We start from the raw sequence: 24,136 nt of genomic DNA, 5'->3' as shown, positions 1-24,136 counted from the left end.
TCTGATGTGGGTGAAACTTCAGGAGAGAATGCTTCTGGAGCATGGCCATGCAGCCTGGAAAACTCACAGCAACCTTGTCAATACTGTGTACCTTGATAGGGCTGATGAGAAGTTTCAAGTTTGGTATAAAAAACTATACCAAGAAATAGATTTGTGGCTGTGGATGACAGTTAATAAAACCTCTGCCCTGAGGAAGGAACGGCGTATAGGAGCTGGTGAACAGGAAAGTGTATTCAAGTGTTAAAGCAATTCACAAAGATTAGATTCCACTTTACACTTACTGATAAGGAAATTGGATCCTGTTAGGCTCCCTCCCCCAAGATTGTGTCTGTTCCCCTCCTCTTCTATTGGCTTTTGGAATGTTTGGTGGCTATTGGGGAAGTGCACAGAGCAAAACAGACCAGAGCCATCAATGTAGTTGTTTTTAGTTACAATTTATAGCAGGAATGGGCCAATTTGGGGCCTCCCTCCAGCTGTTTTGGACTTCAATTCCTACCATTCCTGACAGCCTCAGGCCCCTTCCTTTTCCCCCTCAGCCGCTTAACACAGTTTGGAACCGCTTCTTGCTGCCATCCCCCCATGCTATGGAATCCTGGGAATTGTAGTTTTGCAAGGTATTGAGCCTCTTCTGCAAACTTCAACTTCCAGTACTCCATAGGCTTGGATGCAGTAGAACTAACACAGCTTGGAACTGCTTCTTACTGCTGGCCCTCCGTGCTGTGGAATCCTGGGAGTTGTAGTTTTGCAAGGTATTGGGCCTCTTCTGCAAACTAAAACTCCCAGGATTCCATAGGCTTGGCTACAGTAGAACTAACACAGCTTGGAACCGCTTCTAACTGCCATCCCTTCAAGCTGTGGAATTGTGGGAGTTGTAGTTTTCAAGGTATTGAGCCTCTTCTGCAAATTACAATTCCCAGGATTCCATAGGCTTGGAAGCAGCAGAACTAATACAGCTTGGGACTGCTCCTAACTGCCATCCTTCTATGCTGTGGAATCCTGAGAATTGTAGTTTTGCAACGGGCGCACCTACACTGTGGAATGACTGCAGTTTGACAACGCTTGTAATTTCTACGGCTCTGTGGAGTCCTGGGAGCTGTAGTTTTCTAAATTCTTGAGCCTTCCCTGCATCTTCGGTGCCTCACCAAACTACAACTCCCAGGATTCCATAGGCTTGGATGCAGTAGAGCTTGGAACCACTCCTAACTGCCATCCCTCCATGCTGTGGAATCCTGAGAATTGTAGTTTTGCAACGTGCGCCTCTACACTGCGGAATAACTGCAGTTTGACAACACTTGTAGTTTCTATGGCTCCATGCTGTGGAGTCCTGGGAGCTGTAGTTTTCTAAGTTCTTGAGTCTTCACTGCCTCATCAAACTACAACTCCCTGGATTCCATAGTATTGACTCAAGGCAGTTAAAGTGGTGTCAAATTGCATTCATTCTATAGGGGAAGTCTTGCTGAGTTCCATCCATTGGGAGCAAACTAGAACTCCCTACATTTCTCTGTTCCAGCCAAGTGGGATTCCTTTCCCAGGGCCCATCTGACCACTTGGGTTGGTGTGGAGCAGGCCTGGGCAAACTTGGGCCCTTCCTCCAGGTGTTTTGGACTTCAACTCCCACAAGTCCTAACAACTTAAAGGAAAGGGCCTGAGGCTGTTAGGAATGGTGGGAGTTGAAGTCCAAAAGACCTGGAGGGAGAGCCCAAGTTGGCCCATTCCTGGTGTAGATGTACCCTAAGTTGCTATTACAAAATCGGTGGCAATCCCTTGGCGTCTCTCCCTTCCTCCAGCATTCAAGTTCCAGCCGAGCTTTTTTGCCCTCTAGGAATCCGTCTAGTTGGCGCTCGCTCGGTCTGTAACCTAAACCGAGCTTCCATGGGTCACGTGACACAATGCCCCCCCCCCCTTCCCTATTCCTCGCTCCCAGCCAATCATATTCCCAGCCTGTCCCAGCTAAGTGCTCTTGGCTTTGGAAGCCTTATGTTCCAAATCGGAATGTTGGGACAAAGCAGCGGGCGCTCTGATTGGCTGTAGGAAGTACGACGCAGGGCTGAAGGAGTCAGCCTGCGGGTTTTCAGAGCGCGCTTTGCCTTCTTAAAGGGCACGTCCCGAATTTCCTATAACTTAAGATGTGTTTTTAAAAATCACCTTGTTTTAGAGGTTTTTTTTAAATATATAGAACACAGATATCTATTACTGAGATACACAAAGTATTATGTTATTGTTGTTGAAACTTCAAATATGATGTCATATGACAGATTTATTACTTATATACACAATATAGAATAACAACTTCTCTTTATCATGGATAAATGCCCATATTCATGTAGATAAACATAATAGTCCAATTTGTCTGATGACTGAAAGAGTCATTTGTAGATGTTTCAAAGGACTATTAAACCAAAGGACTTTAAACCATCAGACAAATTGGACTATTGTGTTTATCTATGAATATGGTCATTTATCCATGATAAAGAGAAATTGCTCTTCTATATTGTGCATATAAGTAATACATCTGTCATATGACATATTTGAGAGTTTATTTTTAAACAAAGACTGTATGGCCATCTATCAGGATATTTATTTATTGTATCAGGAGCGAACCAAGGCTACGGTTACATCGTATTTTTTTAAAAAACACAAAGTTTGAAAACTTGGCATTATATTAAATGTCCTTTGACCTGTAGCTGGCCACTTAGAGTACCTCTGGTGTTGCTATAAGAAGGTCCTCCATTGTGCATGTGGCAGGGCTCAGGCTGCATTGTAATAGGTCGTCTGTGGTTTGCTCTTTTCCACACTCTCATGTTGTGGACTCCACTTTGTGGCCCCATTTCTTAAGGTTGGCTCTGCATCTTGTGATGCTAGAGTGCAGTCTGTTCAGAACCTTCCAAGTCACCCAGTTTTCTGTGTGTCCAGGAGGGAGTTTCTCATTTGGTATTGGCCATGGATTTAGGTGCTGGGTTTTAACTTGCCACTTTTGGACTCTCGCTTGCTGAGTGTCTCTGTAGATCTTAGAAAACTATTTCTTGATTTAAGTCATTGGCATGCTGGCTGGCAGAATGAGTTTAGATTAGACCAGGGGTCCTCAAACTAAGGCCCGGGGGCCGGATACGGCCCTCCAAGGTCATCTACCTAGCCCTCGCTCAGGTTCATCCTAAGTCTGAAACGACTTGAAAGCATACAACAGCAATCCTATCTCATTAGCCAAAGCAGGCCCCACAGTTTCAATTGAAATACTAATAAGTTTATATCTGTTAAAATCGTTCTTAATTTTAATTGCTGTATTGTTTTAAGTATTTTTGCACTACAAATAATATATGTGCAGTGTACATAGGAATTCATTCATGGTTTTTTGAAATTATAACCCAGCCCTCCAACAGTTTGAGGGACTGTGACATGGCCCTCTGTTTAAAAAGTTTGAGGACCCCTGGATTAGAGGATCTTCCTAACTGTTGAATCTATGCATGCATTTACACCAGGCATGGGCAAACTTTGGCCCTCCCTCCAGGTGTTTTGGACTACAACTCCCACAATTCCTAATAGCCTAATTGCTGTTAGGAATTATGGGAGTTGTAGTCCAGAACACCAGGAGGAAGGGCCAAAGTCTGCCCATGCCTTTAGAATTAGTGCAGCTCGATCCCACTTTGTAATAATGGGAGTTGTAGTTTTGCAAGCTCTTTATAGTCTTTTCTTCTAAAGAATGTGTGGTGGAGGCTCCTTTGTAGGCTTTTAAGCAGAGGCTGGATGGCCATCTGTCGGGTGTGTTTTGAATGCAATTTTCCTGCTTCTTGGCAGAATGGGGTTGGACTGAATGGTCACAAAATCTCTTCCAACTCTATGACCATCTGTCTGGGGTGTTTTGAATGCGATTTTCCTGCTTCTTGGCAGGGAGTTGGACTGAATGGCTCACTAAATCTCTTCCAACTCTATGACCATCTGTCAGGGGTGTTTTGAATGTGATTTTCCTGCTTCTTGGCCGAATGGGGTTGGACTAGATGGCCCACGAGGTCTCTTCCAACTCTATGACCATCTGTCTGGGGTGTTTTGAATGTGATTTTCCTGCTTCTTGGCGGAATGGGGTTGGACTGAATGGCCCACGAAATCTCTTCCAACTCTATGACCATCTGTTGGGAGTGTTTTGAATGTGGTTTTCCTGCTTCTTGGCAGAATGGGCTTGGACTGAATGGCCCACGAAACCTCTTCCAAATTTATGACCCTCTGTCGGGGGTGTTTTGAATGCGATTTTCCTGCTTCTTGGCCGAATGGGATTGGACTGGATGGCCCACGAGGCCTCTTCCAACTCTGTGATTCTATGAATGTTGGCGACCAAACAAATTCCGGGATTCCATAGCATTGAGCCATGGCAGTTAAAGCAGTGCCAAACTGGATTAACCCTACAGTGCAGATGCACCCATACTCCAGGAGCTAGATTCCCTTTTTGTAATCCTCCCAGGATGCAGTGTTGTTTTGAGCCTAACCAGCCCAACCAAAAGGAAAGGAAAGCCAACCCCACCCACTCCTTAAAGTGTAAACACCCAGACAAGCCACTGCGCTCTTTGGCAAAAGTCGACTCCAATTTTTTTTTCAAAGGAGGGGGAGGAAAGTTCCGGCCTCCTATGAGAGCCGCCTTTGTTTTGTTGGACGGCGCCATCCAGCCAATGGGAGCGCAGCGGACGGGGAAGAACCAATGGGAGCGTGGTGGGCGGGGCGGAACCAATGGGAGCGCGGCGGGAGGGGCGCCGGGCGGGGAAGAGCGGAGCCGAGATTGTTTCCAGTGAGGAAGGTCCGGAGGGAGGGAAGGCGAGAAGGAGGAACGGCGCTCGCGGATTCTGACTGGCTTTGTGCCTCTTCTTTCTCTTTCTGGCTTGGGGATGCTGCTGCCGCCGCCTTCGCTGCCTGTCCCTGGCTGGGGCTGACCCTCAGGAAGAAGAAGAGGAAGCGAGGAGAAGGAGGAAAAGGAGGAGGCCCGCCCGGCGGCTCATGCACCCGCCCCGCCGCCGCCTCCTCGCCGCTGGAGCCCCGCAGAGCTGCATGGACGGGCATGGGGAGGGCGGGCCCGTACTGCGCATGCGCTGAGGAGGAGCCGCAGCAGCAGCAGCAACGCCGCAAGCAGCGCCAACCCCCGCCTCTCCTGGGGCTCCTCGTCGGCCTCGGGCTCCTTCTTCACGCAGGTACCGCCGCCGACGCTCTCTTTCCCGGGTGTAGACTGTCAATGCGCATTGGCACCACTTTACCCATCTTATGGAATCCTGGGAGTTGTAGTTTTGCAAGGTCTTGAGCCTCCTCTGCCTTCGCGAACTACAACTCCCAGGATTCCGTAGCCCTCGATGCGGTAGAGTTAACGCAACTTGGCTCCTAACCGCCACCCCTCCAAGCTGTGTTATCCCGGGAGTTGTAGTTTTGCAAAGTTCATGAGCCTCTTCTGCAATCTACAACTCCCAGGATTCCATAGGCTTGGAAGCAGTAGAACTAACACAGCTAGGACAGCTCCAAACCGCCATCCTTCTGTGCTGCGAAATCCTGAGAATTGTAGTTTCGCAAGATCTTGAGCGTCTTCTGCAAGTTACAACTCCCAAGTTTCCATAGGCTTGGGTGCAATAGCATTAAAGCAGTTTGGCACCATTCCTAGCTGCCTTGTAGTTTTGCAAGGTTTCGACCCTCTTCAGCCATTGGAAACTATAACTCCCAGGATTCCATAGGCTTGGACGCAGTAGCATTAACACAGCTTGGCACTGCTCCTAACCGCCACCCCTCCATGTTGTGTAATCCTGGGAGTTGTAGTTTTGCATAGTCTTGAGTCTTTGCTACAAACTACAACTCCCAGGATTCAATAGGCTTGAATGCAATAGAATTAAAGCAGTTTGGCACTGCTTCTCCTAACGGCCATCCCTCCATGGTTTGGAATCCTGGGAGTTGTAGTTTTGCAAGGTTTTAAGCCTCCTCTGCCTTAGCAAACTACAACTCCCAGGATTCCATAGATTTGGATTCAATAGCATTGACACAGCTTGGCACCGCTCCTAACCGTCATCCCTCCATGTTGTGTAATCCTGGGAGTTGTAGTTTTGCAGGGTCTTGAGCCTTTGCTACAAACTACAACTCCCAGGATTCAATAGGCTTGGATGCAGTTAGCATTAACACAGCTTGGCACCACTCCTAACTGCAATCCCTCGATGCTGTGGAAATCCTGGGAGTTGTAGTTTTGCAAGGTTTTAGCCTCCTCTGCCTTATCAAACTACAACTCCCAGGATTCCATAGCCTTCAATGCAGTAGAATTAAGGCAGCATGGAATCCTAGGAGCTGTAGTTTTGCAAAGCCTTGAGCCTCTTCTGCCTTAGCAAACTACAACTCCCAGGATTCCATAGGTTTGGATTCGGTAGCATTGACACAGCTTGGCACCGCTCCTAACAGCCATCCCCTTGATGTTGTGGAATCCTGGGAATTGTAGTTTTACAAGACATTGAGCCTTTTCTACAAACTGCAACTTTCAGAGTTTCCTAGGCTTGGATGTGGTAGAATTAACACATCCTGGCACCACTCCTAACTGCTATCTCTCAATGCTGTGGAATCCTGGGAGTTGTAGTTTTTTCAATGGGTGCACCTACACAGTGGAATGAATGCAGTTTGACAACACTTGTAATTTCTACAGCACAGTTTTATGGGATCTCAAGAGTTGTAGTTTAATAAGTTTTTGAGTCTTCTCTGCCTTGTCAAACTACAACTCCTTGGATTCCATAGCATTGAGTCAAGGTAGTTAAAGTGGTGTCAAATCGCATTCATTCTATAGTGGAAGTCTTGCTGGGTTCCATCACAGTGGGGCATCTACTGTGGCTCAAGGTTATGGGATCCTGGGAGTTGTAGTTTTACAGGATCTTTAGCATTCTCTGCCTCTTTGGTACCTCAGCAAACCACACCTCCCTCCATTCCATAGAATTGGAATCATCTATCATGGCTCAGTGTTCTGGGACCTCAGGAGTGGTAGTTTAATAAGGTCTTGAGCCTTCTCTGCCTCTTTAGTGCCTTGTCAAATTACAACTCCCTGGATTCCATAGCATTGAGTCAAGGCAGTTAAAGTGTTGTCAAATTCCATTCATTCTATAGTGGAAGACTTGCTGGGTTCCATCCCATTGGGGGCAAACTACAACTCCCTATGCTCCATAGGATTGTGGGCCTCTGCCGTGGCTCAATGTTATGGGACTTTAGGAGTTGTAGTTTTACAAGTCTTGAGCTTTCTCTGCCTCTTTGGTGCCTCGTCAGACTACAGCTCCGTATGTTCCATAGGATTCTGGGCATTTGCCATGGCTCAATGTTATGGGGTCTTGGGAGTTGTAGTTTTACAAGGTCTTGAGCCTTCTCTGCCTCTTTGGTTCCTCGTCAATCTACAGCTCCCTACATTCCATAGGATGGGGGACATCTACCATGGCTCAATGTTATGGGATCTTGGGAGTTGTAGTTTAATAAATTCTTGAGCCTTCTCTGCCTCTTTGGTGTTTCGCCAACTACAACTCCCTGCGTTCCATAGGATTGGGGGCATTAAGGCTGTAGAATTAATGCAAGTTGTCAGTACTTTAGTTGCCAGGGCTTAATGCGATGGAATCACGGGAGGGATACTTCTTTAAATCCTCATTTTTGTTAAATCATGAAGGAAGAATCAAAAGAACAAAAACAATACAAACAAAAAAGACAGACTTTCAAAATATATAACCCTAAAACTACTTCATCTCACGAAGCGTAATTCTAAAGCACACTAACCTAGCACCTACCAACGTTAATATACACCTACTAAACAAACAACTACGGAAACTGTTCTACCAATCTTACGCTCACTGTCTGTCAAGGTTTAGCCCTGATCACCTTCTCCCTTTAGATAATTCCATACTTCAACTTTTGAAAATATCCCTCGCATTTATAAAATCCAAGAGTTGTTTACATCCTTGCTTGTGGGAAGGTGATAAACAAGTCCCAATCTGTTTTGGAGTTGGTCAAAGATTTCTCCTTGATCAGCACCACTAGCTTGTCCATCTCTGCTACAAGGGTCTCCAGCTTCTTCAGAGCCGTAGCAGTATAAACTGGCGTCAGACTGGATTAATTCTACAGTGTAGGTAGAAAGGAAAAGGGAGGGGGCTCTCTTTTAGACCCCAAAGGCTTTACTTCTTTTGGTTTTCTTTTAAATCCCCAGAGGAATCAGAGCCAAAACTGACTAGTTGCGCTACTGGCAAATAAAATAGAATAAATAATGGAGGAGTGTGTGTGTCTTCTGCTACAGAGTTTGGGCGGTTGGCTGGCACCGCTCCCCCATCCTGGCCCTGGCGTGTTTACTAAGGCAGCAGTGCTGAGATCAGGTTTCACTCCTCTTTCTTGCCTTTGCCTCCTCCTCCTCTGGTTTTGCTAAACTGCAGCTGGCGCTAAAGAAGCTGGGGAGGGGAAGGCGAGGCTTTTCTGGATCTGGTTTGGGATTGAAAAACAAAACAATTTCCTTGAGTCGGGGAAAGTGGCTTTTACAGGTGCGTCTACACCAGGCATGGGCAAACTTTGGCCCTCCAGATGCTTTGGGCTCCAACAATTCCTAACAGCTGGTAGTTTGCCCATGCCTGGTGTAAATTCACCCATAGATGTAACAGAGTTAGGAGGATTGTCTAATCCAGGGGTCCTCAAACTAAGGCCCAGGGGCCAGATACGGCCCCCCAAGGTCTTTTACCTGGCCCTCGCTCAGGGTCAACCTAAGTTTGAAATGTCTTGAAAGCACACAACAACAACAATCCTTTCTCATCAGCCAAAAGCAGGCCCACACTTCCCATGGAAATACTAATAAGTTTATATTTGTTAAAATTCATTTTAATTATTGTATTGTTTTTAAGTGGGTTTTTTTGTACTACAAATAAGATATGTGCAGTGTGCATAGGAATTCATGTTTTTTTTCTCCAAATGATAATCCGACCCTCCAACAGTTTGAGGGATTGTGACCTGGCCCTCTGTTTAAAAAGTTTGAGGACCCCTGGTCTAGTCTAATCTCATTCTACCAGCCAGCACACCAATGACTTAAGTCAAGAAATAGTTTTCTAAGATCTACAGAGACACTCGCTGGAACACCTCAGGAAGCGAGAGTCCAAAACTGGCAGGGTAAAATCCAGAACCTCAATCCATGGCTGATACCCAAATGAGAGATTCCCTTCTGGACACACAGAAAACAGGGTGACTTGGAAGGCGCTGAACAGACTGCGCTGTGTCACCATGAGATGCAGAGCCAACTTTAAGAAATGGGGCCACAAAGTGGAGTCCACGACATGCAAGTATGCAGAAGAGCAAACCACAGACCACCTATTACAATGCAGTCTTGAGTCCTGCCACTTGCAGAATGGAGGACCTTCTTATAGCAACACCAGAGGCACTCCAAGTGGCCAGCTATTGGTCAAAGGAGTTGAAGTCCAAAACACCTGGAGGGCCGAAGTTTGCCCATGACTGGTCTACACTGTAGAATGAATACAGTTGAACATCACTTGAACTGCCAGGATTCAACGTTATGGAATCACGAGTGTTAAAGTTTTACAGTGGTCTTTATCCTTTTAAGCCAAAGAGGTGGTGCACTGCCGTCCTGACAAGCTACAGCTCTCAGGAATCCAGAGCATTGAGCACTGGTAGTTAAAAGTGGTGCCAGACTGCATTCATTCTACAGTGTAGATGCAACTTGCAGTTCTCTGAATTGGAAAAAACAACAACAAGGGCTGGTGAAAATTGCAACAACTCCCAGTGGATTCTGAGAAGTCATTTTTTCCAGCCCTTGTTTTTTCTCTCTATCTGCTCTCTGATACAACTTGATTCGACTTGCCTGTCCTCTTTCCTACATGTTTCTTTTCTCACCTCTGAAAATAAAATCACGCACACACATTGATTGTTTTGCTATTGGCCTTACTGTGTTGGATCAGATCCAACCATTTTGGGGAGTGGAAAAAAAAACACCCTTTCCCTTTGAGTGTGTAAGGAAAGCTTTCCAGGGGCCTAATACCCCAACCCCAGAGATTTAACTCAGGGTGCATATACACAGTCAAATTAATGCAGCTTGACACCACTTTAAATAACAAGTCTCAGTGCTGTGGAATCCTGGAGCTTTAATTTTATAAGGTCTTTAGCCTTCTCTGCCAAAGAGTAACTGCATTACTTCTACAGTGGAGACGCACCATTAGTCTTGAATTGATCCTTATAGGACTGTTCAGGGAATGAGATAGAATTTTGAATGGGTGGCTGGGAGGTAAAAGAGAATGACTGGTTCCCAAACAAGAGTTAGGAAACTTAGGAAAATTACCCAATATACCCACTGTTTTTCTTGTCATGCTTCTCCAAGATGAATGAGAGCTGTGGCAGTAAAACTTTTGTTTTCCTTGTCCGCATATTGCTTGTCTGGTGTAGTTTTGCAATATCTTTTATTCAGCTGTTCTGTCTAAACATTTAAAATAATGCAGCTGGTAGTTTAAAAAATGCTTCCTAAAACTAAAATCAGTTATTTTTAAGGGCTGGATGTATAAAGTTAGTCACGTATGTTCTTGGTACAAACACAGAAATCCAGTAGGAACTGTATTTGGATGTATAAAGTGAAGCATTGGGCCTTGTTTGAGGATATTGCGGTCAAGTTATCCTTTTTTTCATTGAGAAATCATGCTGCAGAAGTAACAGAAAACAGTCATAAATCAGAGCAGTCTTCCAGAAATGCTTGATTCTACTTTTGGCCCAGTATGGCTTAAAATATTTGGAATTCTATTGTTCAACTTCTCATAGAGCATTTATGTCCCTCCTCAGAGAAGCAAAGAGACTTCTTGGATTTTAAAGTGTTGTAGCAAAAGTCTCTTGTTTCAGTCTGAGGGCATAAAACTTCAGGCAGAGTATGGAAAAGTTACATTTTTGGGTTATTAGAATCCAGACAGCATGGCCCCTTATGTAGTTCACTTACACAGTGGCCATGTTAACTAGGGGATTCTGGAAGATGTAGTCCAAAATAACTTCTCCAAGCTCCAGATTTAAGATAGGAGATTTAAAATGATTTCAGTATGTTTCTTTCTCCCTTGTGTGGCTTATTCTTGTGATACAAGAATACAAAGAATGTTGATGATACAAAGAATGTTTGTTAGGACTGGGCGGTTTCGTTTCGTTAATTCGTAATTCGTTAATAATTCGTTAATTTTTTCAATTACAAAACGATAACGAACCATTCTGGAGCAATTTTTTTAAAAAACGATTTTTTAAATACGTTTTGTAAATGCTTCGTATTTCGTTATTGTATTCGTTTCGTTATTGTTCTGAGGTCGTTTTGTTATTATTTCCGCATGTCTGGGGCAAGTTTTTTGTTTAATTAGTGAAAAAAAATTATAATATCACACCAACAGTCAACAACAGAGGGAGAGGGAAGCTTCAGAAGTTTTTGGAGGTTTTTTAGCGTATTTCGTGGTCATGTCCGCCATTAACGAATCGATTCGTTATTGTTTCGGAAATCGATTCGTTAATGTTTTGTAATTTTTTTCACATTTACGAAATTTCGTAAATATCGAACTTTTTAAAGGGAAAATTTTGTAATTATTTTAAATATCGAAACAAACCCCCCCCCCCCCCCAAATACAAATCGATTTTAGAAACAAATTTTTCTGTTGTTACCCAGGCCTAATGTTTGTATCACAAAGAATACAAAGTATTCTTTGTAATACAAAGAATACATCAGCAAAAGAAGTAGAATTTGGAGATTTAGTGGCTTTTTGTGCTTGCAGGGGAGGAATAATATTGACAAATAATAAATTCTCCTTGTGACTTCCTTTGTTAAATATCTAGCACATAGCCCTGAACAAACAGAGAGTTCACCTCCTTGGCTTCCTTTATTACATATTCAGACATTCTTGTTTTAGAGTCTGAATTGCTGTTTACGGAAAAGCCCCAGAGTAAGGTACAGGTCTCTGTTGGGACTTTTGTCTAAGAACCAAAGCCTACAATGTGGAAAAGAACTAGATGCAATCTACTGGGTCATGTCCCTGTGTAATATTCAGTTCAGCACACAGCGTAGGGTTATGCGCAGGGTTTGGGAAATGAAATTGTAGTTCTTGGCCTTTGATTGAGAGTGATGAGCAAAAATAATGCATCCTGTTTATCTTGGCAGTCTGGAATGAAAAGGCCTTCAGCTATAGTTCATGCCCAATACTTGTATTGCAAGTAATCCAGTGACCTGAATACATGCACTCAGTGTTTGGAACTAGGACAGACTGTAGCCTGATAAAAGACTAGTTTTCCTTTCCAGTCATACTAGTTATTTACAACTGTTTCTTTTGTTCATCAGATTGAGTGTTGTTAGGCAGTTCTTGTGTTCTGAGTCATTTAGTCCAATGGCTCTTTGGTTGTTGTTTGTTTACTTTTGGTTTTGATTCGGATCTGGTTTAAGCCAGTAGAAGTTTAGTTAAGTAATTCAGTACTTCCCAAGAGACTGGTTTTATTCTTGATTGGGTGGGGAAACTTGAATGTTCTCTTTCTGATGCTGACTTGATTATGTTAGATAGAAAACTCACTCGACTGTGGAGGGACTAGTGCAAAGCATTTAGACTGAAAAGCATAGAGGGAATTGGAATTGAGCGAGGAAGGAACACCTTGATTCTGGATTACTATTTGAAAACGTGTCAATAGACGCTTCACTGAATGTCCATAACCATATTCTTGCTCATGCTCCAATATACCCCATATTGTCAGATCTCCCATGACTGCTTCATTCCCTACACTCTCCCAGACCTAGCTAGATTAAATACATCAGGGTTCATTCTACCTTCTAGATCCAATGCAGTGCAGTGTTTCCCAAGCTGGGGTTGGGACCCCGGGGGGGGGTTGTGAGGGGGGTTTCAAAGGGGTCTCCAAAGACCATTAGAAATGGGCTCTTTGAGTGTAGCTGAACTATAAATCCCAGCAACTACAACTCCCAAATGTCAAGCTCTATTTTCCCCCAAACTCCACCAGTGCTCACATTTGGGCATATTGGGTATTCGTGGCAAGTTTGGTCCAGACCCATCATTGTTTGAGTCCACAGCGCTCTCTGGATGTTGATGAACTAAAACTCCAAAACGTGTTGGTGGAGTTCAGGATGCTCTTTGATTGTAGGTGAACTGTGAATCCCAGCAACTACAGAGAGGCCCTGCTCTTGGTCCCACCTCCTTCACAGATGCAGTTGGTGGGAACGAGAGACAGGGCCTTCTCAGTGATGGGTCTTTGGCTCTGGAACTCCCTCCTCAGTGAAATTAAATCAGTGCCCTCCCTCCTGGCCTTCAGAAAGAATGTAAAGACATGGCTATGGGACCAAGCTGTTGGGCAGTAAAGTAATGCAGTACAAGAAATTATTAGGAAATAAGCGCAGTTGACAATTTGGAATGACTTCGGACTACAATTTTGAATCATGCGATTTTAATGTCATATTAAGATGTTTTTAATTCTAAGTTTTAATTTTCTAAATGTTTGCTTATGTTTTAAGTTTGATATGATTTTAAGGGTTGTTATTTATAGTCATACCAGCTGTCCCCTGCCACACGTTACTGTGACCCAGTATATGTGTTTTGTGTGTGTATATATGTGTATATGTGCATGTATTGTTGTTGTTCATTCGTTCAGTCGTCTCCGACTCTTTGTGACCTCATGGACCAGCCCACGCCAGAGCTCCCTGTCGGCCGTTACCACCCCCAGCTCCCTCAAGGTCAGTCCAGTCACTTCAAGGATGCCATCCATCCATCTTGCCCTTGGTCGGCCCCTCTTCCTTTTGCCTTCCACTTTCCCCAGCATAATTGTCTTCTCTAGGCTTTCCTGTCTCCTCATGATGTGGCCAAAGTACTTCAACTTTGTCTCTAGTATCTTTCCCTCCAGTGAGCAGTCGGGCTTTATTTCCTGGAGGATGGACTGGTTGGATCTTCTCGCAGTCCAAGGCACTCTCAGAACTATATATATATATATATGTATGTATGTATGTATGTATATATTTGTGTATATGTGTGTTTGCATATATATGTGTGGTTTTTCGCATGCATTGTAATGTGTTTTTTTTGGCTTTTAAGTCTCTTCTGCTGTGTTTTGTGTTTTTATGAGTGATGGTGACTTGTTGGCCTAATAGGTGTATTGTGTCCAAATTTGGTGTCAATTGGTCCAGTGGTTTTTGAGTTATGGTAATCCCGCAAATGAACATTACATTTTTATTTATATAGATGTCATTGTTTTATTTATTATGCATTGGTTTTATATATATGTTGGCATTGAATCTTCCCATTACTTGATGTACACCACTTTGAGTCTCCCCAGGGGTGAAAAAAGCAGTATATAAATGAAGTTAAAAATAAATAATTGAATAAATAATTGTCCCTATATCTTTGGTTTTGTCCTTGAAATTTCAGGACCTAGTATAGTTTTGATCTGGCAACACTAATGGTAGTTGAAGTGAAAAACTTTCAAATATTAGGGTTTTTTTCTAGTTCATGGAGTAGAGGTAAAAGTAGATACAATCCAATTTATGTCTGGATTTGTCTAGATTCCCTGGTTTGCATGAAATGTATATGATGTATAATATTCAGATTCAGTCTAATATGGTGGAATACAAACAAGCTAGCTGTTTTTAAAGTTTTTTTTAATTGGCCTTTTCAGTTATAATTGGAATTCAGGTAAATGTTACTCTATATCCAATAGAAGTTGTTGAAAAAAATGACTTGAATGCCACCCAGCTCCCGCTGCCTTTTTTTTGTGGGGTCCTTCTGAAGTGCGAGTGATTTCTTGCAGGATTTTGCAAGGTCGTCATCCAAATGCTTTCCCTCCTGCAGGTGGTTAGGCATATGTTTTATTGCACCCACATTACTTATTTCCTCACTCATGCAGCTTTTAAAACTCCTCTCCGTTTCTCTAAACAGCAAGCCACATTAATAGGGATATTGGAAGAACAGGCACCAGTGCGGCTGAAATTGGCAATCTTGTGGTATTGCTTTCATGGTGAATTTATAGTTTTGTGAACGCTGCCTTAATGGTGCCAAGTGTGCTTCAGTTTTAATGCTTCAGATACAACTTCTCAAGCCATTTTAATTGTGACAGGGAACATTCAGGCCAAACTTCAGTCAGATTTCAAGGCAAATCCCTACCTAACTCAGTACTAAGCCATAGAATCATAGAGTTGGAAGAGACCTCATGGGCCATCCAGTCCCCTGCCAAGAAGCAGGAAAATTGCAGTCACAACTGACCTTATATCCATTACTTAAGTGTTTCTAAACCTTCCTAATGCTGCGACTCCTTAATACAGTTACTCATGCTGTGGTGACCCCCAACCATAAAATTATTTTCGTTGTTACTTCATAACTGTAATTTTGCTACTGTTATGAATCGTAATATAAATATCTGATTTGCAGGATGCATTTTCGCTCACAGGACCACATTTGGCACAAATATCCAAGATGCCCAAATAGTGGTGGGGTTGGGGAGGATTGATTTTGTCATTTGGAAGTTGTAGTTGCTGGGATTTATAGTTCTCCTACAATCAAAGAGCATTCTGAACTCCACCAATGATGGAATTGAACCAAAATTGGCACACACAACTCCCATATCCAACAGAACATACTAGAAGGGTTTGGTGGGCATTGACCTTGAGTTTTGGAGTGGTCCTCCAAAGAGCACTGTGGACTCAAACAATGATAAATCTAGACCAAACTTAGCATGGATACACAATATGCCCAAATGTGAACACTGATGCTGTTTGGGGAAAATAGAGCTTGACATTTGGGAGTTGTAGTTGCTGGGATTTATAGTTCACATACAATTAAAGAGCATTCTGAACCCCACCAATGATAGAATTGGTCCAAACGGCCCACACAGAATCCCCATGACCAACATAAAATATTGTGTTTTCCAATGGTCTTTAGCAACCCCCCTGACATCCTTTCGCGCCCCCCACCCCAGGGGTCCCGATCCCCATGTTGAACAATGCTTCATTAGTTGGAAGTAGATTCACATAATTCTGAGTAAACAAGATGCAGTTCTAGATAGAAGTTCTCCTAAAAGAGTCTTGGTGAACTCTGAAGGGAGTGGAAATTATCTCCAAGTTAAAAATGCATAAAATTGGGATTGTCTGCATATTTTTCTCCTCTTCCTGGCTTTGTGACAGGCCACCTGTGGGTTTACTTGAATTATCAGGGCTGAACCAGTCCCTGTTCTTTTAACATAAAGGCCAAACCCAGAATTCCTTATCCTCAAATCTTCCCTCCTCCCCCAATCTCTGAGCTGTCAGACTTTTAACAAACAAGGGTTTTGATTTTTAAGCAACCGGAGACTGGCTATTTCTTCCTTCTAACTGAAGGAATGAAACAGATCGGTCTATAAACAGAAGACGTGAAGCTGCTAATACTGATGTACTCTTTTCCTCTTGTGGACACTGAAAACAATACCACTATTTAACATTACATAGAGCTCTTACTAAGGTTTTTACTCCTTTGTGCCCTTTTTGGTTTAGTCTTGAGTTTGAAAACAACCACCATTGCATTCGGGTGTCCATGGCAACCAGTTAATTATAAAGTGGGGAGGAAACAAATGCAGTGGAAGGTGGATCAGTGGGACTGGGAAGAGAAAGATGGATTTAAAAATAAGCATTGTCTATTTATTTATTTATTTTAGTTGCATTGGTCACAGATGCCATTTTTAATGGCACAGGCTTTCCCTAATGCAGCTTTACTGAAAACATCCCTGTTGATCTTTTCAGTAAAGTTTGGAAATTACTAACAACTTCATAGCTTGTGAATATATTTTATAATAATTCCAAATATGCCTGGCACATTTCCTTTGTGAAAATGTAAAAATAATAATTATAATAATAATTATACTTTATTTATTTCCTGCCCTATCTCACCAGAGGGACTCTGAGCGGATTCCAAACATAAAGTCAAACAGTCAATGCCCGAAGACAACAACAATACATCCATAGTAATGAAATTTGGCAACCCAACATACAAAAACAAATTATGACTTAACAACTAAAATTAAATAAAAAATGCAGCCTGTTATATTAGACGTAAGAAAAAACCACAAATATTGAATGGAAGCATCATTTGGGGGCAAATTGATTATTGCTCAAGATATCTATTGAGCTGATGGTGCGAACAGGGCACGGATACGAATGATAGCTATTAATCAGAGGTATAATGATAGTATTACTCCTCAAATGGATGCCATCTGATGCCATCAGACAGTCTTGCTAAAAGCAAAGTTTGGAAATGTTGCTGTTTTGGGCTTCAGTTCTAAGACAGTGATCACAGTTCGACAGAAACATTTGGTTTGTAATGCAGCCAAAAATGAATCATTGACCGTCCTGATTTCAATGGAAGAGGGAAGGAATTTCCATCTTTTTTCCCTTATCTTACTTTATTGGCATCCAAACTAAATAACTTTTCTAAGCTCTGCTGAAGTTAACTTAGTCATGATCCTATTTTGCTCACTTTCTTTATCCACTTCGGGTGGTTTACAGTTCCCCAAAGAGCATTCTTATTAAGAGAACAAAGCGGATTGTAGCATTTCTTGGAGATGCTCCAGAGTGCTCTGAAGTGAAATCCTGCTGTATAGCTTAAAAATATCCCTTACTTATATGAACATATACTTCACACACATGCAAAGTCATTTAATATGGCTGGCTTTTTTTTTTTTTTTTTTTTTTGCTGGGCAGTGTAATGAATACTGTTTTGAAAAGTGGGAAGGCTTTGTGCATGGAATGCTGTTTCAGGCTCTTCAGAAGTTTATCCTGGCTGGAATGCTGGAGAGTATGAAAAGACAAGTGTTCAAGACATTTGAGACCATACGCTTTTGCTGGGCCGTGTGCTTGTTAAGAACGGCATTTAATTATGTTGGTGTATAGTGCTCCTAGAACACAGATCCACAGTGATTTCATTCAGTGCCTTACTATCAGACCTGAGAAATCTCCCAAACTAACTCATAAATATTTTGCTCCTACTATCACTTCCTCCCTAATCTTCCAAGAACACCGACAACTTTCAATTTGTTATTATGGAGCCATTGGCATTCCCTCTTTCCTGGTAATACATTTGTTATATATTCATTATCCAGGTTTATTATCAGTTTTTATCAGCTGTCACCACAGGTAACCCTATATTTATTTGGTTGTATCAGAAATTTAATTCTTTTCTGTTTTGTGGGTATGAAAATTAGTATTGAAACTCTCTTGAAGAGCATAAGGGTGCAGTCAATCCAACTTTCAGAAGTTTTAGTCTTATAGTTAGGAGCCTCCGGTGACACAATGGGTTAAACCAGGCTTCAACCCTCCAAGTATTTTGGACTTCAACTACGACAATTCCTAACGGCCTCAGGCCTCTTCCTTCCCCCACTCAGCCACTTAAGAATTGTGGGAGTTGAAGTCCAAAACACCTGGCGGGCGGAAGTTTGCTTGTGGCTGTGCCGTCTATACTGCTGACCGAAAGGTCGGTGGTTCAAATCCAGGGAGCGGGGTGAGCTCCGATGTATCAGCTCCAGCTTCTCATTCGGGGACATGAGAGAAGCCTCCCACAGGATGGCAAAATATCTGGGCGTCCCCTGGGTGGCGTCCTTGCAGACAGCTAGTTTTCTCACACCAGAAGCAACTTGCAGTTTCTCAAGTCACTCCTGACACTAAAAAGTCCTATAATTGTAAATGGCATTGAATTCCCAGATTGTAAAATAATGGAACAAGAAGGGAGCCACTTTCTCCATTTCTTTCACTAATTGGTATACAAAATATATCCCTCCCCCAATATCCACAGGTTCAGTACTCTCAATTTCAATTGCCTACATCTAGGTTTACCAATAAGACTCATATGGGAGAAATTAGCAATGCCAATCATAGGATATGAATTGGCCAAAAGTACAAATTGGAATGACCCACTGTGGCCTTTCCCAACCAGATGTCTTGGACTTGAACTCCCAGCAGCTAGCATGACTAACAACAACAACCACAACAACAACAACACTTTATTTATATTTATATTAGGAATGCAACAGATTTTAAGTCCAAACCATCTGAAAGCCTGTCCTTTGAGAGTGTTTTTACTAGGATTCTACACGAGCTGTGCTTTTCAGCTGAGTTTAGTTAAGAAGCTTGAACAGATTAGTTAGAAGGAGGGCAACAGGGGAGTCCCTTTATGGGTACCAATTCAGCCAGGATTTTTTCCCCCAGAAGCCAGGCAATCATGACGTAGTGAGAAGTTAGTGGTGTTTGGAATTTTTTTTTAGTGGATTGAATTATAAATTTGCCACCTGCCTGCCATGCCCCCCTCCATCTCCCCCTCAGGCTACGAGGCATAGCTGCACTGTGTGGTTTTTATGGTTAATGCATATTAAATACAGTTTTGAATAATTGTGGGAGGCTGGATAGAGGCCCCATCTTTCTATAAGGAGAGCAAGCACTTGGGTTTCAGCCAAGAAGGAAGTCAAACTGGGTTTGGGGCCTGCATATTTCTTTTTTTGCCAAAAGGTAACTTTGCACGCTCTGTTCCTTTCAATTTCATTGAATGTGTGAGAGTTTATGTGCAGTCTGTATTGTGGTATCATTACACTAACACAAAATCCTGGAAGTCACTGCACTCTTTTAAATAAGAAGTATGGAAGAAAAAATTGCTTATAAATTTAGTGGTGTGTTAGTGGAAATGTCTAATGATTTAAATTAGAAGTCTGTCCCTTTTGTAACTGGAAAAGGGAGATTCTGGCAATCTTAGTCCCAAAAAAGCAACATTTTCAAATTATGATTTCTCTTATATGATTTCCCTCTTAACCTTTGTTCTCCCAGTGCTCTTGCTTGTCATCTTAATATTGTTCCCATGACGGGTACCTGCTACTTATTTTTGGATGACTATTCATTTATAGGGGAGCCCCTGGTGGTGCAGCAGGTTAAACTGCTGAGCTGCTGAACTTGCTAACCGAAAGGTCAGTGGTTCGAATCTGGGGAGCGGGATGAACTCTCGCTGTTAGGCCCAGCCTTTACCAACCTAGCAGTTCAAAAACATGCCAGTGTGAGTAGATCAATAATTACTGTTAATGGCACTCCATGCAGTCATGGAGTGCCACAAGACCTTGGAGGTGTCTAAGGACAACGCCGGCTCTTCACCTTAGAAATGAAGATGAGTACCCCCCCCCCCCACTGAGTTGGACACGACTAGACTTAATGTAAGGGGAAGACCTTTAGCTTTACTATTTGTTTATAATATCCCAGGGTGTTTTATAAATCTGAATCATGAATGTTAAATACAGATAATAATTTGTCAAATCGTGCTGTTGTTTAATTCAGATGGTTAAATTTTGACTTCCTTGCTGTAAAATGTCCTAATTTCTTGGGCCGTCTTTGGGAAAGGAGCGGGCCATGAAAGATAAACACAGCTCTGGTTACAAAGCATTGGTTGTTATTTTTAAATTAAAAGCAAACAACAACAACATCTTGGTGTATTTGCCTATGGTCTTTGCGCTTAAATCCAGTTTTGACTTTGGAAATTAAGTGCTGCATTAGGCACACTACTTTAAAACAAACAAACAAAGAAGCCCAAAGTACAAACCACTTTTGGCTGGGCTCCTAAGCATACTTGCTGGAAACAAGACTCATTTATGGATGCCAGAGATTTTGTTCCAATAAAACATACATAGGATTGAGCTGCTGGTCGTCTTGGGACTTAGGGGGCTGGCATCAGCCAAGTCAAATGTTTGTTAACCTGAGAGTGAGACAGCAATCCTATGCACATTTGTTTGGGAATAAGTCCCACTGAAATTGGTAGCACTTGCTTCAGGTGTTTATGAAGAACTAGGATTTGGGCTGGTTTGGGCCCTGTCTATCTTCGTGACTGCATCCCTCCCTGTGTACTTGCTCAAGCGTTAACGTATGTTGGGGAGATCCTCCTCTTGGTTCCACCGCAGTCACAAGTGTGGTTGGTGAGGACAAGGAAGAGGGTCTTCTCGGTGGTGGCCCCCAGCTTTGGAACATCCTCCCCAGGGAGATTAGGCAGGCCCCCATACTGTTCTCCTTCCATAGAGATCTGAAGACTTGGATGTTTAAACAAGACTTTGAGAATGTTTAGCCCAGTGGTCCTCAATCAGTGACACAGCACTTCACTTTCACCTCATGCCCTGTTCCTTAGCTACAATTTGCACTATCACATTCCCTTGTCTTGTTTACAGTTTGGCCATATCTTATGGTAGTTGTCACCATAAGTCATTGGGTCTTGTTCTGAGTTTTAAACTGTTGTTTTGATATGCTAACATTTTTACTTTATGGTATTGTACTGTGTGCTTATTTTATGCTTCATCTTGGCACGTTTTGCCATATGTAAGCCGCCCATAGTCCCTTCAGGGAGATTGAGGTGTGTTACAAAAACAAAGTTGTTATTATTATTATTCCCCTGCACATGATACATGTAGCCTATGGGAATGTGGAGTACATGGGGACCAAGAGAGATTCATGTAGACTGCCCAGTCTTAAAAGGCAAACTTTTCCTTATCGATTCCTAAGAATGTTATGCCACAAGCTAATGTTCCTTTTCTTCTTTTCCACTAAGGTGATTGCCAGTTGCAGACGCCATGTCGTATCCAGAAATGCACCACAGACTTTGTATCGTTGACTTCTCACTTAAATTCTGCCATTGATGGCTTTGATTTGGAGTTCTGCAAAGCCCTGCGTGCCTATTCCGCCTGCACCACCCGCAATTCCAAAGTTTGTCGAGGGAACCTGGTCTATCATTCTGCTGTGTTGGGGATCAGTGACCTCATGAGCCAGAGGAACTGCTCCAAGGATGGCCCGACATCCTCGACTAACCCCGAAGTCATACATGACCCATGCAATTACAGTGGGCGCCAGGGAGCCAGAGAGCAACGCGGAGGGGAGCAGACTCCTCCTACATACTTTTTCTGTGGCTTATTTGGAGATCCCCATCTACGGACCTTTAAGGATCACTTTCAGACATGCAAAGTGGAAGGGGCCTGGCCTCTCATAGACAACAACTACTTGTCAGTGCAAGTGACGAATGTTCCTGTGGTCGCAGGATCCAGTGCTACTGCCACAAATAAGGTGCGTATGGTCCCTGGCACCAACTCTCCTCTTTAATGCAAACTTGGAATCCAAAAGTACAAAGGCATTGTCAAGGGAGATTTTTAATGTTGCTTTTGTTCATGTAGGGTCCATAGCAAGTGGAATGCACCTGAGTCTGTAAAATATGGTTGCTCAGTCTTCACATAGTATCTTCTGCCATCTTTAAAACAGCTGATCCCATAATACTTTTGTTACTCTAAGTGGGCCAGTTGTTTCCCCGTTTTATTGGTGAAGAAACATTTCTTTATGCTTTAGTGCCTAATTATGAATTTCTAAACTGTTCTCATGTAGGAATGAGACAATGAGCATGACAAAGATTGAGGCCCTGTGGGCACTGCTTATCACATCACTCCCTTGGCCCAACATGGAGTAGGAACAAAAATGCACAACTAGGGGATATAGAGACAATATGAATAAAAAAGGGTCCAAAGCTAAAGCTGTTTTCCAAGTGATTGAATATAGAGAGCTGGAAAATCATTGAAGTAAACTAGGAGTCAGAATTATGCAGCACTTCCAGTGTTGTTGGACTGTAACTCTCAGCATTTCTCACCATTGGCTATGCTAGCTATAGTTGCTTAGAGTTTCAATTCAATAACATCCAACCCACAAGAGAAAGCATGGTGATTAAACAGTTGTTATGAGATGGACCAAGGTGAATTGTTACTTAAGAGCCACTACAGCAACTGATCCGTCATGGTGAAGGCAGTAGAAGACCTCATGGATGGATCCATGGGAAAGATGGTCAAGATAAGACCTGGAATGGATGGTTTGTATGTGAAACAAAGCCCTGTTATAATATCAAAATTAGTTGTTAGCAGAAAGTAGATTGTGCTGCTGGTGGATCCGTTTGCATTTCTGATTGGGATTATTCCTGCAAAGAGGACTATAGGAGGTAGACCTTTTCTGGGTGAACAAGATATTACTGTGTTATTAAGGATCAACATCACTCTATATCGGAGGTTCTCAAGGCAGTGCACAGTAAAATCAATTGAAACCGTTTGAAATAATAACAATAACGTAAAGGCTAAAAGCATTTGACACTTAAGAAAGTTTGAATGCAGTTAAAACAATGTAAAACTATTTAAGCATGGACATTTGGATGAAATCAGTCATGGCCCCAACACTTTAAGAAACAGCTAAGTTCTTACTTGGCGCTGGAATGCCATCATCGCTGGTGCCATAAGAGATCATAATTATTTATCAAAGAACAAATCAATAAAAAAACCTGGCTGCTGTCATTATCCATGAAGAACCTGTGTGTTGATTTAAATCGACAGGTTCTAAAGAATCTTATCCGTTGATTATGTTAAGAAATTATGCTTTTGTAGTGAACTCTAAAGCACCTGCTTTAATGGGAAAATCCTTCTGAACCAAGCAGTAATAGATCTTATACTAAATCTCATGTTAGCCCCATGAATCAATTAATAGGATTTGTTAATTATAAGTGGCTTAAATCCTATTGGTTTTAATAGCTCCACTCTAAGTAGGATTAAGAATGGATTTAGTACATACACTTAATCTAGTTATCTGAGTTATTCATGTCATTAGACTTTCAAATTCCAGGGACACCCTTTTTGCACAATAGTCATATTAGATGTTATAATTTGAAGACGAACGCAATTAAAAGCCTTATTACTCCACACTGGTATAGCAATATATTTTCTATTTTAAGTTCCATGCTAACATCCTGTGGAATCCTGGGATTTGCAGTTTTGGGAGGGGCATTTAGTCACCAAGAGCTTTAATTCCTTCCTGGCCATGAGAACCCACTGACTGATCTTGGGCAAGTTTTACTCTCTCAGGCCCCTTCTACACTGCCATATAATTCAGATTATCAAAGCAGATAATCCACATTGTCTGCTTTGAACTGGATTGTATACATCTACACTGCCATATAATCCAGTTCAAATCAGATAATCTTGATTTTATATGGCAGTGTAGATGTGGCCTCAGCCTCATATAGCAAACCCTCTTTGAATCTTGCCAACAAAACCCTGTGATTGGTTCACTTTAGCATTGCCATAAGTCAAACAGGACTTGAAGACACACAGCAACAAACTTAAA

The 24,136-nt window shown here is 42.4% G+C and overlaps 1 protein-coding gene across 3 annotated transcripts in view; it reads left to right on the top strand.

Moving 5' to 3' along the window:
• Nucleotides 1–24,136, top strand: part of RGMB (repulsive guidance molecule BMP co-receptor b) — a 58,156-nt gene that overhangs the window by 10,273 nt on the left and 23,747 nt on the right. For 2 of the 3 annotated variants that reach the window (XM_060761828.2, XM_060761829.2), the window contains 2 exons: nucleotides 4,921–5,168; nucleotides 21,543–22,051. In XM_060761828.2, the coding sequence (XP_060617811.2) occupies nucleotides 4,921–5,168; nucleotides 21,543–22,051 (757 nt within the window). Of the gene's footprint in view, nucleotides 1–4,669; nucleotides 5,169–21,542; nucleotides 22,052–24,136 lie in introns of those variants that run through there. The other variant, XM_067464530.1, reaches the window with a different exon arrangement.

The sequence above is a fragment of the Anolis sagrei genome, chromosome 2 (assembly GCF_037176765.1).
Source record: "Anolis sagrei isolate rAnoSag1 chromosome 2, rAnoSag1.mat, whole genome shotgun sequence".
Classification (NCBI taxonomy): Eukaryota; Metazoa; Chordata; class Lepidosauria; order Squamata; family Dactyloidae; genus Anolis; species Anolis sagrei.
Note: the sequence above shows the minus strand (reverse complement) of the source record. Positions and strands in the feature narration are given on the sequence as shown.